Source organism: Zingiber officinale, chromosome 3B (assembly GCF_018446385.1).
Source record: "Zingiber officinale cultivar Zhangliang chromosome 3B, Zo_v1.1, whole genome shotgun sequence".
Taxonomy (NCBI): domain Eukaryota; kingdom Viridiplantae; phylum Streptophyta; class Magnoliopsida; order Zingiberales; family Zingiberaceae; genus Zingiber; species Zingiber officinale.
In genome coordinates, this window is record NC_055991.1 from 85,738,313 (window position 1) to 85,757,038 (window position 18,726).

General features: G+C 35.1%; 2 protein-coding genes across 4 annotated transcripts; one reads left to right on the forward strand and one right to left on the reverse strand.

The window, feature by feature from the left end:
- Nucleotides 1–524: 524 nt before the first annotated feature.
- On the reverse strand, nt 525–8,425 carry LOC122056698 (calumenin-like). The gene is made up of 7 exons (XM_042618772.1): nt 7,822–8,425; nt 6,573–6,675; nt 6,424–6,489; nt 5,610–5,780; nt 5,320–5,416; nt 2,208–2,331; nt 525–880 (listed from the first exon to the last, which is right to left on the reverse strand). Exons 1-6 carry the CDS (start codon nt 8,360–8,362, stop codon nt 2,212–2,214), a joined length of 1,098 nt encoding a protein of 365 aa, XP_042474706.1. The 5' UTR covers nt 8,363–8,425; the 3' UTR covers nt 525–880; nt 2,208–2,211.
- Nucleotides 8,426–8,812: 387 nt separating this feature from the next.
- Nucleotides 8,813–18,726, forward strand: LOC122056699 (heterogeneous nuclear ribonucleoprotein 1-like). 3 transcript variants are annotated; one of them, XR_006133358.1, is made up of 8 exons: nt 8,813–8,964; nt 9,048–9,359; nt 9,497–9,537; nt 16,632–16,795; nt 16,890–16,992; nt 17,063–17,232; nt 18,016–18,439; nt 18,634–18,726. XR_006133358.1 is itself a non-coding variant. In XM_042618773.1 (7 exons), exons 2-7 carry the CDS (start codon nt 9,079–9,081, stop codon nt 18,385–18,387), a joined length of 1,131 nt encoding a protein of 376 aa, XP_042474707.1. In that variant the 5' UTR covers nt 8,813–8,964; nt 9,048–9,078; the 3' UTR covers nt 18,388–18,573. The 3 variants fall into 3 exon arrangements, 1 of the variants encoding a protein (XP_042474707.1); XR_006133357.1 differs by having other exon boundaries at nt 18,657–18,726; XM_042618773.1 differs by lacking the exon at nt 18,634–18,726 and having other exon boundaries at nt 18,016–18,573.

Here is an 18,726-nt window from a genome sequence, read left to right on the forward strand (position 1 = left end):
CCCTGTCTGAGTTTGACCAAACTCGTCCAATCCAACTCAAGGGCTGCTTGTTTGTGGGATTTGGAATGAGAATGAACTCGTCCAATCCAACTCAAGGGCTGCTTGTTTGTGGGATTTGGAATGAGAATGGAATAAAATTTGATGCTTGATTTGGAGAAATGATGATGAGACCCACGAATTCATTCCTCTAAATATCAGAATGAACCATTCCTGAGTCTTATGAGAGATATAAAAATCATTCCCATTTCATTAATATTTACAATCATTATCATATCCTTTCCCATTCCCTTACCTGAACGCCCCCTCAATTTGTTTTATTAGAGTTTGACCTACTCCGGTGGTTATTCGACTAGATCAGATTCAAAACCGAGTTTCATGTTTCCTGTCAAATTGACCAGTCCAGACCGCCGGTCCAGACCAGTTTTAATGCATGTGGCTAACCCAAACAATATATCCTGTTGTACTTCATACTTCAAACGACATTCACATATTTCTATATTCTTGTTTTTTCTGTCCTTTAAAACTTATGCGTTGACTCAATAAAACTATAGAAAAGTCAATTTACACATGGCAATTCAAAGTCAACGAGATAACATTAAAGCAACACAATACTAAAGTTGTAACTAGTTGATGGTGATCAACTTATGCTTCTAATTCCAATGCCTATCATCCTCTAGTGATCTAATCTACATGTGAGCTTCCAAGGGAATATGAACCGGAAACCGAACAGAACAAACAAATGAACTTACTAACTGTCGAGGATCTGAGCAAAGTTAGGACTGAGCTGGGTCTGATCGCATTGCTCATGTCTAACTACGCGAATCGGATGTAACAGCTTCTGGGTCTGGCGAATGTAGGCTTGTCATCCAGGGAAAGCTTCCTGTGAAAATTCATAGTGTCAAACTTTAAGGGAAAAAAAAAATGACATTTTACTAAACTGAGAATGCAGTATTTCTCATAGAGCGTACCTAACTTTCATAGTATTCAAATCATATACCATATTATTGAAATGCCCCTCCTTTTATATTTTACCTTTACTTCAAAAATTCACTACTCTTAATTTATGCCATCATCGAATTCAAATCCGACGACGTAGATACATTAGGTTTGAAATAATTCAAATCATCTAGACATACACCGTTCGAAAATTCAAAAGTTTGATATTTTTCGAATCAGGATAGTCCTAGGATTGGTTAGTAGTGAGTACCATTGTCCAGCTCTTATAATGATCTTGTGATGAATTTTATTGAACTTTTGCAAGTTTAAAAATTCATCGCTCTCAATTTAATTTATGCTGTCAAATCCATTTAATTTATGCTGTCAAATCCAGATATGAGGACATGGATGATACATTAAGGAGGTTGACAGGAATATATTAGTTTTGATTTGAAATGATTCAAAATTCTCTATGTCCATTAATGAGTTTTGTATTTCTACAAGTCTCCTTAGTGTATCCATGCCCTCGGATTTAAATTTAATAACATAAATTAAAAACAGTAAATTTTTAAACGAGTAGAATAAAAATATAAAGAAGAGGGATATTTCAGGAATATGGTACATGGGTATCATGAAAATTAAATATGTGAAATGAGAAATCCTAAAACTTGCATGCATGATTCAGTAAAATGCCGAAAAAGTAGAGGCTAACTGGAGAAATCAAGCAAATCAAGATCGATAATGACAGTACAATTTTCTTGAGTTCGCAGATATGCCGAAAGAACAAAAGTAATTGGTAGGTTATATAATTTAGGATTTTAAAGCTTAGTTAGCTTGGTGGAAAGATGTGAAAGGGAGGAAAAGAGTCATAAAGTTGCACATGAATGTTCTCAATTATCAACTCAGATAAATCTAAAAATGTACAAGATGTAGAAAGACACTGACTATAAATAAACTCAAAACTATTTTCAGAAACATGATCTGTTGATCATTACATGAAGATAGAATGTTACCTACCATTTACTGTGGAGTCTCTGTTTTCTGATTAAATATCATATAACAGTTTTTTGATAAAAATAAAATTAATAATAATACAAGTTACACTATCATTTAGATTAATGATGGAGGGATAAAAAAAAATTGTTTGTTGGTGTAGAAGGGTCCATAATAAAAATGAATCCGTAATAACTCAACTAACAATCTGTAATAAAAAGGATCTGAAAATGAATTATGACAAATTCAAAGAGTGTAGGCTAAAACAATATAAGTACCTGGTTAACGGAACTCATCATGAAAGTCATAATCATCGTCGTCTGTGAAAATAGAACTGTAGAATACATAGGGGTTTTCGATCATCTCTTTCAAACTTAAACGCCCATCTTTATCAGTATCTGCCTGAAGGTTAGCCAATAATTGCTCAGAAAAGCTGAATTACCTCTCAAATTATATATAAAAGAGTGAAGAAAATGAAGTATATTATTCCAGCACGAAATATTAATGGTGCAGAAACAAATTAAAGAATACGTGTAGAAAATGTGTGGATAAAGCGTGATATATCAATAGTATGTTTGGAATAACACTTATGTGCTTCAATTAATTCTGATTCCTATTTTAAAGCCAGTATGAAATCTATAGGTTTGCTAAGCAACTAGAAGCATCTCAGAAAGAATATACTTCGCAACTTACTTTTATCAGCTCTACTTGTCGCTCTAGAAGATGAAATTGAAAATCATATTAATCTCAAAAGATTTGTCAAGTTTACAAATTGTAACCTGGGAGAAGGTAAAGATGCTGTGAACATTACTTTCTCCAAATTTTACAATTTAGTGGACAAACAAACCTCCGAAGTAGACAGAATCTATGAACCTTCTCGAGCATATCTCCCAAGTACATATATATGTTGATACATCTGAACAATATAACCCCAACAACCAAGCCTTTATCCCACTAATTGGGGCTACCGGGCTAGCTAGCTACATGAATTCTTATACGCCATTGGACTCAATCCTTTATTATATCCTCTTCTATATTTAAATGAATTTTATCTTGTTTTATTATTGCTAACCAAGTCTTATGATACAGGTGAACTCTACACAACAAAACCTGAGTCCAAGAAAACCTTGTTTGGCAATAGGTTAAAATTCTTATTGCATGTTTGACTAATGTAATGGATATTCTTTTCCCCATGAATTCTGACAGATATTCCTGTGTTTGGTAACAGATTTGAATTAGGAATACCTTTTTGTTAGAATCCTTATTCCTTAAGAACTAGGAATAGAATAGGAACAGTCATTCCTAGAATAAGCGTTCTGATGCATCCAGATTGTCACTTCCCCATCCACAATCTATTCTGAAGGTATCAAACTTTCCCTTCCTCCCAAAATTTTCCTCATTATACTTCATGCATGAAACCAAATATGCTGGAGCTACAGCCGCTGTCAGCTTGCTGACTTAGCAGTCATCGCTAATGAGCTCTGTGCCTCATTTTCCCCAAAAAAAATTGATGGATTTTCATGGTTGCACCTTGATTGATCAATCAATTAATGGTTGATGAACCGTAAAAGGTGCATCTTGTCTTTTACAAATTATTTTATTTATTATGAAAGTTTCTCCAACATCAATCACCACCAATGACAGACTATCCAACACTGTTCTTGCAAAAGAGAAGCACAAATTTTTATATCTTATCTACTCAATTCAAAGACATGCATCAAATGATGATTATGCTGTTTCACTTTCTTTATTGAATTATTCATCTAGATCCATGTTAGAAGTTATCAAAATGATACATGGCACAGAATATAAGTATTACCAGAATCTCTAATTACACTCTAAATTTAGGTTTGAGAAATGTCATTAGACTATTTAAAGGGAAACATAAACATAATCATGCTATTCATATGCACTTATTTTGCATTTGTCAACCTTCTTGAATGATTGAGTTTTTATGTGATATTTTACTTGAGACTACTTTAGTTAGACGGTATATCATGGTCTCCATTAAAATTCTATCTTCGTCATGGTGCAAATTTTCCTTGCAGTACTTGATTGCTTGAAATTTAATTTTGTAATTATTCACCTATTGAGTGTTGCTCATGATAATTAACTATTGGGTTATTTATTAATTAGTGAGTATTTAAAAAATTAATTACAAATTTAATTTTAATAAACAAAATTAACTGGTGAATAATTACACAACTTGATTACTTGAAATTTAATTTTGTAATTATTCACATGTTGAGTGTCACGCATGATAATTCACTTATTGGACTGTTTATTAACTGGTGAATATTTATAAGATTAATCACAAATTTAATTTTAATAAACAAAATTAACTGGTAAATAATTAATCAAAGTTTAGGCAAGTTAATAAATAAGCTTAATTATAGATTGCTTACAGGTTCTGATAAATGTTAGTGAGCTGAGCTTAGCATCATAGAGCCTTCCGAGACCAACGCCAAAAGAGTGAAAGTACACAACCATTTGTTCCCAAACAAAAAAAAAAAATCATGTAAGGTTAACCCTAGAGTGCTTGCACTTAAACCTGATTTTACTTGATGTCTAAGAAGAAGAGATAGGCAAAATCAAGACACCATGTGGAAGATCTGAAAATACTGGTGTGATTGGCCGCAGAGATCAACTCAATTACAGGATTTTCAAAGCTACCAATATCTGTCAATACCTTAAAAGATGCATGCCCTATTATCAAATTCATTCAACATTTGCAAGTATGAACTTTGCAAATATCCCATTGTATTTTAGTAGCTGATAACATCAGCTGATAAGCTCCAATTTATTATTCGAATAAAACCAACACTTAGTCCCTATTCAATTGCAGTATGGGAAACACACCCATATATATCCAAGATTTAGGAATATTTAATACTACACTACACTATAAATACATACCATTTCACTAAATGAAATATGAACAAGGTATGCATATTGATAACTGAAAACACATATTAACTATACATTCTCCTTTTTAGAAATTATTTTACTAGAATCCTTTAAGTACTTCCATAACTGAGACAGCTAGCAGAAAGCAAATTTTACTATTTCTCTTCCTCTAGGTCATATTTTATGATATTCCTCTTTATATATCATTCTCGCATCCATGTCAGATACTGAAGACACACTGACATTTCCGAGTTGGAAACTAGCACCCCCGTCAACCACATGAAATGCTTTCTAGAAAATGAAGTGCCAGATGTTTTCCATGCACAATTCAGATACTCAGTGAAAGTCAATGGAATGTAGCTTATGCTAAATTAATGCAATAGAACATAGTAATCGATTTGCCAAGATTCCAATAATCTAGTCTACCATAATCTGTATTTGATAACGAATGAAGATAAATCTTCTGTGAACCCAAAAAAGTACCTCAGTAATAGCATAATCAGCTTGTTGCTTTGCATAATAACGTTCTGATGGATGTATATCACCAATAACAGGTATAAGCTCATCTTCAGACAAGAAACTGTCAAGGAAACCAAAAAATTTGATATGATATCCATCTGTATTCGTAATAGAATGAATATGAATATATCCCAATGCAAGTAACCAGAATATTTGATTTTAGACCATCTATACTCAAAACATAAATAAATCCCAGTGAGAATAACCAGAAAGGCTGCTATGTCATAATAGCATAAATGAGCCCTCAGACATACCCATCATTGTCACGGTCAAGCTCTGAGAATAAATTTTTAGCTGGCATCTCTGAGGAGGTCTCAGATTTAAATGTGGAATTATGAACATCATCAGTTCTCCTTATTAGGTTGAATAAGCCATTAAAATACTCTTGAAAATTAAGTTTCCCATCTTTATCTTTATCTCTTTCCCTGAAATAAAAAATTTAGAGCATCTTACCCACAAAACAAATAAATAAATAAATGAGATCTAGAAATTAAATAGCACAAGAGAATATAAGGTTTTTATTTACAACAAACAAGCAATTTTTTCTATTGATAGAAAATAAAAGCACATTTAGATTTAGTATCTGAGCAGATGTGTTAAAATTCATCATAAATCTGATCATAAGTGTGTAAATCCTCGAGATTAAAATCAATTAGAAGTGCATCAGCATACCGAGGCTACAAGGTCATCCAGGACTGGGCATACTTGATTCCTGAATTTTTAAACTGCTAGAAATTAATTGGGACTGATGAGATCTAGAGAGATATCAGTTCTATGGGTTGCATATAAAATAGCTGATGAGGATTAGGAAATTGGCAATTTTTTGCAGAATATCTAAGATCTGCAAAATGAAGAAATTTCAATACAGAAGTGAGAAGGGGATATCATAATTAGTCCACTAGATAACCAATGTATACCTTTACACAATTAATTTAAAATTCAAAACATAGTCATAATCACACATTTTAGTTCCATTACACACCACAATAAAATCTGCATGTACATTAAGATTAGTGCAAATGGTAAATAAACAAAGTAATACTTAATTAGTGAATTTATTATAGTTACCTAATTTCTTCCTTAGCTAACCATCTGATCAACTTGGGATTGCTAGCATCTGCTGGATGAAGGAAACTGCAGACACAAAATTGGAAAAGTATCAATCAGAAAAGGTACACCATTTCCAATCAGCATGAGAATGATAAGCAAAGACATACTCATTAAACTCTGTTAAATTAAGAAGGCCATCACCATTCCAATCTGAAGCATTGAAGTGTTCCTCTTTCCACCAACCCACTTTATTGTCAGTAGAGTTGTCATCTGTTAATATGTCAAGAGAAAATGGATAAGTAAGCTACTTGATTTTTTTTAGAATTACAATATAGAAAATTTTATGTATTTACATTATCAAAACTTCTACCAGTCCGAAATTATAGAATGGATAACTTGATGCCGAAAGTGTTGATCAAAGATTACAATAGCTTGATTAAATTAAATATAACGATTTTAGCAGCTGTAACATATCCACTCCACCAATACAAGAATTGATCTTTGTTTTTAAACACTCCACGTTCCTCCTAAATCTTGATTATTATGTTCAACTTGAATTTAATCAAGGCTTTATGCTATTTTCTGCTTAAAACAGTTTTACATCAGCTAATCAGAAACTTCTGATATAAAATTACGTCCTCATAATTTAATCCTACTATGCTACAGTTGGAAATTAAACTTGATTTTTCGGAATTACAACTTGTTGAAAACTAAAGTTAGCTTTTTCGAACTACGTCTTTTGGAATTACAACTTGTTGGAAACTCAAGTTGACTACTTGGAACTACATTAAAATTAAATAATTTTTTAGACTTTTCATATTCTTATAATTTCAATGGTTGACCACATCACCTATATTTTTCCAAGTCTAGATTGTTCTTTTGAGTTGTACATAAGAGGATGGTCTCTAAGCATATCAAGCGATCAAGAATCAAATCCATACTTTTCTTAGTAAAATTTTTCTTTCTATCAGGCAATTACTTTCTTGTTTGGTTGTTTTCCTCCAACTTTCTTCCTTTTCTTTTTTGATGTTTTTAGGCCATCAAAATATTCTCTATATTATGGCGAAAATATTTTTACAGCTACTTAGACTGGAATAACACATAAGCAAGGAAGCAATGTTCATCTATCAGATCCAATTATCAAAGATTGAATAGCAAAAATGCTGATCTTTTAGTAGATATGAACCCACTAATGGTCATCAGGTAAAGGGATACAACGCCCGGATTTCCACTACTAACACTACAGATTCAATATCTTTTGTGAAGGGAAAAAGTTCAACAGAAAAAAAAAGGAAAGGTCGGAGATTTCTGCAAGTCAGAACTTATAACTCATAGGAAAGTAGCAAAAAAAACAAAAAGGACTTCTTGAAATTAGAACAGTGTATGACATCAAGGAGGGAGCTTTTTTTTACCGACCATGCAATCTATAGGCCCAGCTGGGCGGCTCATACTCAGTGAAAGAGATTAAGCCATCATGATTCTTGTCATGGAGCTCCATGTCCCGCTGCGTCCTGTGCAGTACCTCCTGCTCCACTTGTCTGAGATTCCACTCCGTGAGCTCATCGGCGGTGACGAATCCGTCAGCACGGCCAACGTCAATCTTGGGGAACAGCTCCACGATGCGATGAGTGACATTGAAACGCTCCTCGTCGTTGATGTAATCCTCGGCATTCATGAAGTCCTCCCACTCGGGCTGGGACTCCATGGCGGGGGCGTGGCCCTCCGGAAAGTAGTGGCTCTTTTCCCACTCCCTATCCTCGCGGACGCGCTCGATGTCAGCGATGATGGGATCGAAGGGAATGCTGCGGCGATCTAGGCCCGACGGTGTGGAGAGATGGGCGGCCGAGCGGAGTTTGAGGCGGCGGTGGAGGCGGTTGGGGCGGCTCGGAGCGAACGAGAGGAGGAGGACGACGAAGAGCACCACGCCCAAGTAGATCAACACGGGCGATCTCGCCATCTCCGCCTCGCTCTTTCCCTTCCCTTCTCGCCTTCCTCCTCTCGCCTTTGCCCCTTTTTTAAAACTGGGATAATATATCACGCAAGAGCGCCGACCCTGCACGGATCCCCTATCTCAACCAAGCCACCAATCCCATAGATTCAGATATTATTGGTTAATCCTCCGGTCCCAGTTTTACTAGAGCACTTTTTTCGATGAATCGTGATCTGGAAGTAACTGGGATCACTATGACAGATTGTGCATGCAAGAAGCACCGACTGGGACGGAAAACGTCTCCTCTGTACACTCTGACTGATTGGAGGTTGAATTGAGGGGCCCGATTTGATTACCATTCAAAATGAGGGTAATTAGATGCTGACGTGGCTTGAGTACACAAGTAAATGTCCCGGTTCGCTGAACCGCTCCGGTTCGACTGAGCCGTGGAGGAGGTGGTCAGTTGTCTCGACCCGACGATGGTTAAGTAGCTCCAGCGGCATACCGTACCGACCGTTCTTCTAGACGGTGGGCGGCGGCTGAGCTTGAGCTCGCTAGGGTTTCTTCGACTTCGCTTCGATCCGAGTGTTTGATCTTAGTCTTTTTCGTCTCAGATCCTGGATTTCTACGTACTAACTAGGGTTTCGATATTTTCCTTGAGCCGTAGATCAGTGGACAAGTGCTGTGGTCCGTAAAGATTGATATTTTGCAGGTGCATAGGTCGAGGGAGCAGCGTATCGCTGATGGATCTCGCCGAGGGGAACGAGAAGACGGTCGGCGGCGAGTTCGAGTGCGAGTACGATGTTGAGGAGATTGAGGAGGAGGTCGAGGAATATGAAGAAGAAGAAGTGGAGGAAGAAGAAGAAGAAGAAATGGGAGGCGGAGGCCTCGATCGTAGCGCAGGGGAAGGAGAAGGTGTTGGAATTGGAGATAGAAGAGAAGACTCACCGCGTAAGAGATCGGAAAATGTGGATAACGGTGAAGAGGAGATGAAGCAAGCTGATGCTGCTACCTCTTCAGCAGGGTTAGTGATTTGATCCTTGGAGTTTTGATACACATTTTAGATCAACCTGGACGAGCATGTGTTGATGCTGCCAGGAAGACTTGTTGATATAGAACACAGAAATTAACTTTATTTTTTTCCTTTTCTGATTGTGGCAGAAAAATCTTTGTCGGTGGTGTTGCTTGGGACACTACGGAAGGTATGCCCCCCTTGAGATCCATCATTCCATTAGTTTGATTATTTCAAGCAAGTTCTTTGCTTAATTGGTGTTACTTGCATTTGTTTCAACATTTAGTTGTGTTAATTTTGGGGAAATAACTTGTTTCAATAACGATAGTAATCAATGAGTTTCATTTTGAAGTTTCTGTTTCCTTTTGACTATAAAACTAGAACTTCAGAATTAAATTAAAAATTCTTTATCAATTGTTATTATCAAATGCCTTAAAAATTGGATATGTGAATGATGCAGTGTAAATTAATGTTTTCATTTCTATTAGGCTGTTTTTTTTTTGTGTGAAGCTATTCATTTTGTCATGCAATATCTTCTGTAGATATTGTGTAAAATATAAATTGATCTTACTGTTACCAACAATCAAACATTCTCAAAGCCACGTGCAAACTGCCAATGACAATTGCTTATTGAATCTGCTTAAACAGCTGGTTTTCATTTAATCAAATTGTACATGCAAGGATTTAGAATTTTTGTGATTTCCCCATCAAGATTGATAGTAGTTTTTGTTACTGACTACAAACGCTTAGATTATTAGTGTCATGGAAGCATGATTCACCAAGGATCTATAACAATCTCCTAGTCTGGTAGAGAATTTTCCTCAGGTAATTGAGTCTTGTTAAGTAGGATATTGATGAAGGCATGAGGTTGATCTTCTGGTTGCAAAATTGTCTTAATAACTTGAGTTCCGACTTAATTTGATGAAGTGTTGTGTTCCACTGATTTATGTTATTGATTGACTAGCCACATTTTACTGATATATAAAATTACCAAAGAAAAATGATCAGAGTCAAGACAGGTGATTCAACCTGTAGCTAAAAACAGCTAGTTCTTTCCTTTTTTACTCGTATGGTTTAAATAAGTTATTTAGGGCATAAGGCTTTTGTCGATAGATTGTTATAAAATAAAAAGGATTATTATTGCATATGCAAGTCATGTCATGATGCTTGCAGATGAAGACTGATTACTTGTTACTTGAGAGATCTTAAGAATGATATATTTGTGTAATGTCTTATCAGTAGTTCACACTTTGTAATTATCAGTCAATTATGCAACATTACCTGATTTTGTCAAGCTTTATTAAGATATAAAATAATGATATTTTGAAAGTCGTGTGTGTCTATATTTAAGTGAACATTTTTTTATGTTGGGTAAGAAGCATTGCTGAATGCAAAAGTTGCTCTAGGGCACCATGGCCCCACATTTCTAGAGGAGCGTTCTTGTGCAATTCAAGCCTCATTTATATGTAATCACAATTAATTTTAAATTAATGATGAAACATTGAAACATCTGTTATGGACCGTGTGCAAGCCCATGCAACAAAAGAGAATCTGAAGCCCATCAAATACATGAGAAATTTAGAAAAAAGGGTGCATATCAAGAGAATTGATTCACTAATTGATTTTTATTTAAGTCATGTATCTTTTATTTTTAGTAGGAGTCTAGTATCTTTTATTTTTAATAAGAATAAAACCTTTCTTAGTTAGTATTTGTCGGGAAGGATCATGAGTAGTTGTATTTAAATGGATGGAATAATGCAATAAAGATTACGACTGAGTTTACAAAAAGAAATCAAATCCCCTAGATTGAGAGGTTCTTTAATCCCAGCGAGTCTCAAATTATCCCTACCACCATAGGCCGTCAAGGTTATAAAACAAAGAAGACAAAGATTATTCCGCTGATGGTAAACCATCCCATTACACGATCCATATCCAAGGGCATAACAAATTGTTATTAGAGCTCATCGTAATGGGTGACTCACAAGCATTTCAACAATGTTTTGATGCTTTTCTCAAAATTTACCAAGAGGACAAAGCGGCCAATGAAAACAACAGTAGCTCATCTACACTCAACTAGGGAATTGTCCAAAGTCTTCTAAGCTATACTCACACAACAACAATCAAGGTGAAGAAAGCAGCAATCATCTTGACACACAAGGGCACCGCTCGAAAGGGTACCATGGCCATGAGGAGGGATCCTCATATATACCACGGTATTCGAAATTGGATTTCCCATGTTATGATGGTCAGTTTGATCCTTTGAGATGACTCAATCGATGTGATCATTTTTTTCGCCATCAACGTATTCTGGAGGAATAAAAGGTTGGCCTAGCCTCGTTCCATCTTGAGGGAGATGACTAATTATGGTTCATCAAACTAGAACGTGATCAACCTCATATTCAATGGGAGGAATTTCAAGATTAGTGTAATATGAGGTTTGGGCCGCAAATTGGGCGAGCTTACCAAACTTCAACAATCAGGATTCGTGGAAGACTATTAGCGAAAGTTCGAAGAATTGGCGGCACGAGCGAGTTCCTTAACATTAGAACAAGAAGTTCAAATATTCAAAAGTGGCCTCCAAGATCACATCGCTGTGGAAATCGAGCTTTGCCACCCAAAAGGTCTCACATCGGCTATGAGTTTTGCCCTTCTTGAAGAACATGGCTCTAAACGATTTGAATCTACCATCATATCGTGATGCACCCCCATCTAGCCAACGAAGCAACCATTTATCAAACGATTAAATCGGGAGGAAATGGAAGAATGATGTACCAAGGGCCTTTGTTTTAATTGCGATGAACTTTACACTCCCGGTCACCATTGCAAATGTCTTTTCTAGCTCGAGGAATTAAAAAATTTTGATGAACAAGACCATGTCGAGGAGTTGAAATTTCCATAGGCATCCACACTCAAACCATGCAGATTCATAGGAAGATGCAGTAGCTATCATGGAACGTTACCCCTCATTTGTGTTTACGGACAAAACTGTTTTTCAGGGAGGGAGTAATGTTATGGACCGTGGGCAAGTCCATGCAACAAAAGAGAATCTGGAGCCCATCAAATACACGATATATTTAGAAAAGGGTGCATATCAAGAGAATTGATTCAGCTATAGTAATTGATTTTTATTTAAGTCGAGTATCTTTTATTTTCAGGATTGAGTCTAGTATCTTTTATTTTTAGTAAAAATAAAACCTTTCTTATTCAGTGTTTGTTTTCTTCCTTTGTCGGGAAGGATCGTTAGTAGTTGTATTTAAATGGCTGGAATAATGCAATAAAGATTAGTTTACAAAAAAGAAATCAAACTTCCTAGATTGATAGGTTCTCTAATCCCAACTAGCCTCAAATTATCCTTACCACCGTAGGCTGTCAAAGTCATAAAACCAAGAAGACAAAGATTGATTATGGCGATCAGTCGGTAAACCATCCCGGAAACCATCCCATTACACGATCCATATCCAAGGGCATCCAAACATTGAACTGATCATTTATTAATATTGTTCATTCTTAAACTTCAAAATTTTATTTAAAATGCTTAATATCTTCCTGTTGGAATTAAATTAGCTTATACTATAATATTATTTAATTATAGAAGATGATATAGTAGGGGATAGTGTTCAATAGCTAGGAGGGCTTATATAGTCGACCTCGCTTAGTGGGATAAGACTTGATTATTGTTGTTGTTGTATACTACAAAATTTGCATGACAATTTCTTCTTGAAAAATTAGAATGTTAGATTTACACTCAAGAATACAAGCTATGGCATAGGACAAGTGGATGATGAGTTAGTGGTCAACACTGAATTAGGTATCCAAAAGTCACCAAGGGAAAACTTCTCCTTAGAAGGAATCACCAAGAAGAGACAAAGTGGCAACTTTGAAGGCATCAATATTTAAGGGAAAGGGAAACCCAACTTAATGTTCAAGGGAAAGAAGAAACCCAACAAAATGTTCAAGGGAAAGAAGAAACCCAACTTAATGTTCAAGGACGAGAAAAAGTCCAACTTATTCAATAGACATGAAAAAAATCATATCCAAAAGAGTGTGCAAGCTTCATTCATTGATTTGATACAAAAGATCCTTTACACCGAGGCTTACCCATGCACATCATGTATCCTTGTCACTACAATATAAAATTTATTAAGTGCCAAAAGTATGCTTGCATGTAACATATTTTCAAAAGAGATTCTTTTCAATGCTCAACTTCTAACAAAGTAGCTTGATCCAAAGGGTTGAGACTGAGTTGGTTGCTTCAGCATCATTCTTCCTCAATTAAAAAGAACTCCACCTCAAGGTTACATCTTGATTCTTATCATCTTCTTCATACTGGCATAAGTTCAAAAACATTAAAGGTACTGAACATCATATTCTCAGTTCGATCTTGTAATGGTTTTCACCAAGTCTTCAATGAACATTGAATAGCCTATCTGCAGGAGGCTTGTGTTTGCTATAACAACCTTGAGGAAAGTGTTATAGATCTAAACAAGGCCGCCTACTTTGAAACAACAAGTGTGTAGTGATTATTGGCAATATCTCTATATTTTCCATTATGATTACTGATGTCTCCATGAATTTGCTAATGTATTTTCTTGATATTCTTTGTTTGCTTATCATCAGTACTAAAATTTTGAGTGGTAGGAAAAGTTAAATCAAGAGGTAGTTTGACTACAACCATATGCACTTGAAGGGGACTTTTGACCAATTGTTTTATTTGTTAAAGAAATTCAGCATGAGCTACAGTTAAATCCTATTGGCAAAGATTTTTACCCAACTTTGTTAAAAGATTTTTTAAATTTGATTGATAATTTCTATCTGTCCAACATTTTGAGTATGATAATGATAAATTCTGTGGAAGATAAAAGGAACTAAATTGAAGTACCAAGCTTTATTCATAATGTGTGCCAAAAGTGTCTACCAAACTTCGGATTAGCATATGAATGCATCCAAATTTTTCCCTGCAAGGAACAAAGTGATTCATTCTAGAATTTGATCACCATAACAGAGGAATTTTTCCTTGGAGATGCAAGTCTAAGACAAAATCAATATTTACTTCATATCATGGTACATTAGTTACTGACAATGGTGTGCAGAAGCTGGTAATTTGGTACTGTGTATAGCAATATGATTAGTTTGGCATCTCTTAATATAAAGTTTGACATCTTTAAGTGCCACTAATAGAAATACCACTGTAGCAATGTCAGGTTCCATCTCAACCAAAAGGTCCATTAAGTCTTCCTTTAGATGCGTAAGTTCACCTTCGTATGCTTCTTTGATGACAAAACAATGTAACAAACAATTAAAAATGCATAATAGATTATGTTGAAAAGAAAATCAGTTTGGATCAAGAATTGTTGGGAAAGGTCATTTTGCCATACTTTCCAAATTTCACCAAAATAGAAATCATCACTCTAAAGTTCTTTCAGCACTTCTAATTCTCAACTTTCACTTGCATACTAGTTGGCAAAGAATGTCTTCAGCATAGGATATCATCTACTTGATTAAAAGCAATTGCTTTGTACTTGATTACAGAAATATATGCTTAAAGAAATTCCAGTTATTTGTTATGGCTATAATTAAGCTTGTGTTGTCCATTGATATATTTCAAAGTCTCATGATTGAAGGAAAAAAGTAAACTTTTTTGTAAGAGATATCTTTATTGTGTTTATGGTTGAATAATAGTGGAATAATCCTTGCGAGAGTTGAATAACTTTTGAATAAAGGAAGTAATGGGTTTACCTTCTTGGCTTAGAATGAGTTTCAAACATTTGGTTGAAGTCGAGGAGGCTTTGACCACCTTCTTCTTGATAATTTTAAAACTTCTTTAAGCCTTTTTTTTTATTAACAAAGATTCACCCTTTAATCATTCAGTGATTTGAGAAATAATAGAGCTAAAGTTCTTGATGAAATGATGATAAAAAGAAGAAAGAACATGTAAACTCTGAAGTTCAATGTGTATTTGACGTAGGCTACGAGAGTATAATTCTCACTTTAGAAGGACATATCTTAATACCTTATGAATAGATAACACAGTCCAAGAATTTAATATTATTTGTCAAGAATGACCATTTCATCAAATCCACATAAAACCTTCTGCTCTCTTTAAATTTTAAAACTAAGATATAGATGATACAGTTACTCCTCTTTTATCTTTGTCATAGACAAGAATGTCATAAAAGCAAATAATTCTAAATTTGCTAATGAGATTTAAAAAGATGGTTCATCAGTCTCAGAGAAGTACTAAAAGCATTAGAAACCAAAGGCATTGCCATCTTTTATCTGTCTTTTGGAAGTTGTTTTTTTGTTCCTCATTGTCCTTAAAATCAATTCAAGAAAAAAATATCGAAGCGCTATGAAGTTGATCAAGTCAGGAAGGCGGCATGAAATAAGCAGTATTTATAGTGATACTCTTTCACTACTCTACTATTCACAATCCACATACATTTGGAAGGAACCATCTTTCGTTAAAAGAAGTGTGGTAATGCCATAAAGACTCATGTTTTTTCAGTTTGAATTATTCTTTTAAAAGTTCATTAATTTGTCGTTGTATTTGTTCACTCTTTTGGGATTCATACGATGTCTTTGTCTTTAGGAGTATATAACCGAGAATAAGATGGTGTATTGAAGATCCTGCATAAGAGAGACTACAGCGAATTTCATCTGAGACTCCATTATGAAAAATTTCAAGTATGCGCTTGATTGAAAGATGGAAATAGCGAGTAATAACATTTGTTTCAAATAAGTTAGGGACATAAACCTTCAGAGAAATTTTCAATTCTTGTCAAATTGAAATTTAGGAACAAAGAAACTACTCTTTCTTTAACAGTTTTAGGGTAAATCTAATTTTGGAACAGCTTAAGATGGCTTAACTCCATTTTCAACAAAAGGATGTGTTCTTCTAATCATCATGCATACTTTTTTTTTTGTCATATTAAAGAAACAAACGACAGAGTATCCATCACACCATATTTCATGTTTGTCATAATCAGTGAAGAAATTATCAATTTTTATATTATTACCTTTGGAAGCCAAGAGAATTGGAAGTGTGTGAATTAATTTAATTAGGATAGAGCTGTAGGTTTAACAAATTATGGTTGTTGTCTTTGGTATTTTAACCGTAATAACTATATGGAGAACTGATGACTTTGGATACCAAGAAGGCTATCTTGGTTGACTTTGATCATATTTAGAAGTTTATTGAATTTTTCATTTTGCACTGTGTTTTACTTTTCCTGGTTCATATATTGAGTTAACTGCCAGCCCCTTTTATCTTGTTGACTGGTGCAGAAACATTCAGTAGGCATTTCAGCAAGTATGGCGAGATCACTGATTCGGTCATAATGAAGGACAAGAACACCCTTATGCCAAGAGGTTTTGGGTTTGTCACATTTGCTGATCCGTCTATTATAGACAAGGTTTTGGAAAATGAGCATGTCATAGATGGGAGAACTGTGGGTTCTTTTGAATATTTGCAAATATCTTTTTCAAGCCGTCACTGTGTTAATGATCTTCACTGATTGATTTTGCAATCAATTATATGCTCAGGTGGAAGTTAAAAGAACAGTTCCAAGGGAAGAAATGCCTTCAAAAGCAGGAATCAAGACGAAGAAAATCTTTGTGGGAGGGATACCCACATCTCTAACTGAAGGTCAGAGGGTTTATTTGTTATGAAATGTAGCCCATCTTGGGAACTATTAATACAATAAAACAAATTTCAGATGAGCTTAAGGAGCACTTCTCCTCATATGGTGAAGTAGTTGAGCGCCAAATAATGTTTGACCATGCTACTGGCCGATCAAGAGGTTTTGGTTTTGTCACCTTCAAAGATGAGGAATCTGTTGATAAAATTATTTCCAAGGGCAAGATGCATGATTTCGACGGAAAGCAAGTAAGTTTTCAATTGTTATTTCCTTCTCTAGTTCTTGAATAGTTTGGTTAGGCAAAATTGCACATATATTCTTACATATTATTATTTTCCATGTTTGTCACACAACAAGTTTATTATTTTAAAACTTGAAATCTTGCATATGTGCCATTAGATTGGACTTAATTACTTATCATTTTTTATTTGGAATGACGTGTTTGAATGAAAAGATGATCAAAAGAAATGTGAAGTAATAGAAAAGGAGAGAGAAAAGAAGGATGAGATCAAATAATTGCCAACATTATGATCAGGGTTTTGGTAGATACTTTTAATCAAACAGCATTAACATACAAGAATTTAGTTTAAACTAAAAATATTTTTGAAAAAAATTATAGATTTAAGAGACAAAACTACACAGTTTTTGTTACTGCAATCATAGATTTGTCGCATAAGTTTACAAGAAAATATTCTAGTTCTATGACAATATCTGATCGCATGGACTTAAAATGCTGCGAACTGTCTAATGAAGATGGTAGTTTAATTTAAGTCTCGCAAAAACCATGTGCCATGATACGATAATCTATTTCCATTTTTGGACTTTTCATTTTTCATTATTGGCTGTGTTTATTTTTTTATTTTGACGAAGGCCGACAATCTTGTGTAAAAAAAGTCGATAAATGATATTTGTTTTTGCTTTTCTAGTTTGTTATAGTGAGGCTTATTGGAGACTGAACTAGAATATGAAATATGAAAAAAAATCTCCTTATTTCTGCTCAAGGATTTCGAACACAATTATTTCAACTGCAGGTTGAAATCAAGAGGGCTGAACCAAAGAGGTCCAGTGGCAATCAGAGAAAGAACGAGAGGGCTAGTTATGATGCTCACAGCAGGAGTGGCAGTGGATACCGAGCAAACTCTTATGGTTATGGTGGTGGTCAATACGATATGTATTATGGTGGAGGAAGTGCAGGCTATGGTTATGGGAGAGGCTACGGCTACGGTGGCGTCCAAAGTTATGGCGGCGGCTATGGAGCTAACTATGGTGGCTACATGTATGGAGGTGGGGGATTCAACGGCGGTAATATGTACGGTGGCCCGAGCGGATATGGTGGGTGGTATGGTGGTTATGGCAATGGCCGAGGAGGTTATGGGAGCAGGTACCACCCCTACACCAAATGAGTTATTGTTACGGAGCTTCAATCAATTCACTGATGCAGAGATTTACATGATGGTGATCTCTCAAACTAAACTGTTTACAGCTCTCGTTCTCAAGAATTGCCCTAGAGAAAGTGTTTATTACATTTTTGCAAGCATACATCTGACAGATTTTAGATTTTATTCATGGCGAATCTTTTAAGCTTTGTTCTGACTTAGTTCCTAGTCATGAATCGACTCCATGGCATGTATCTGACTCAAATTTGTTAGTTTGAACAATCTCTTTGTTACAGGAAAGATTCATTGCCACCCCCTGTATTGTACTATCTGGATCATTTCAGTCAAAAAGGTTTCGAAAAGGTA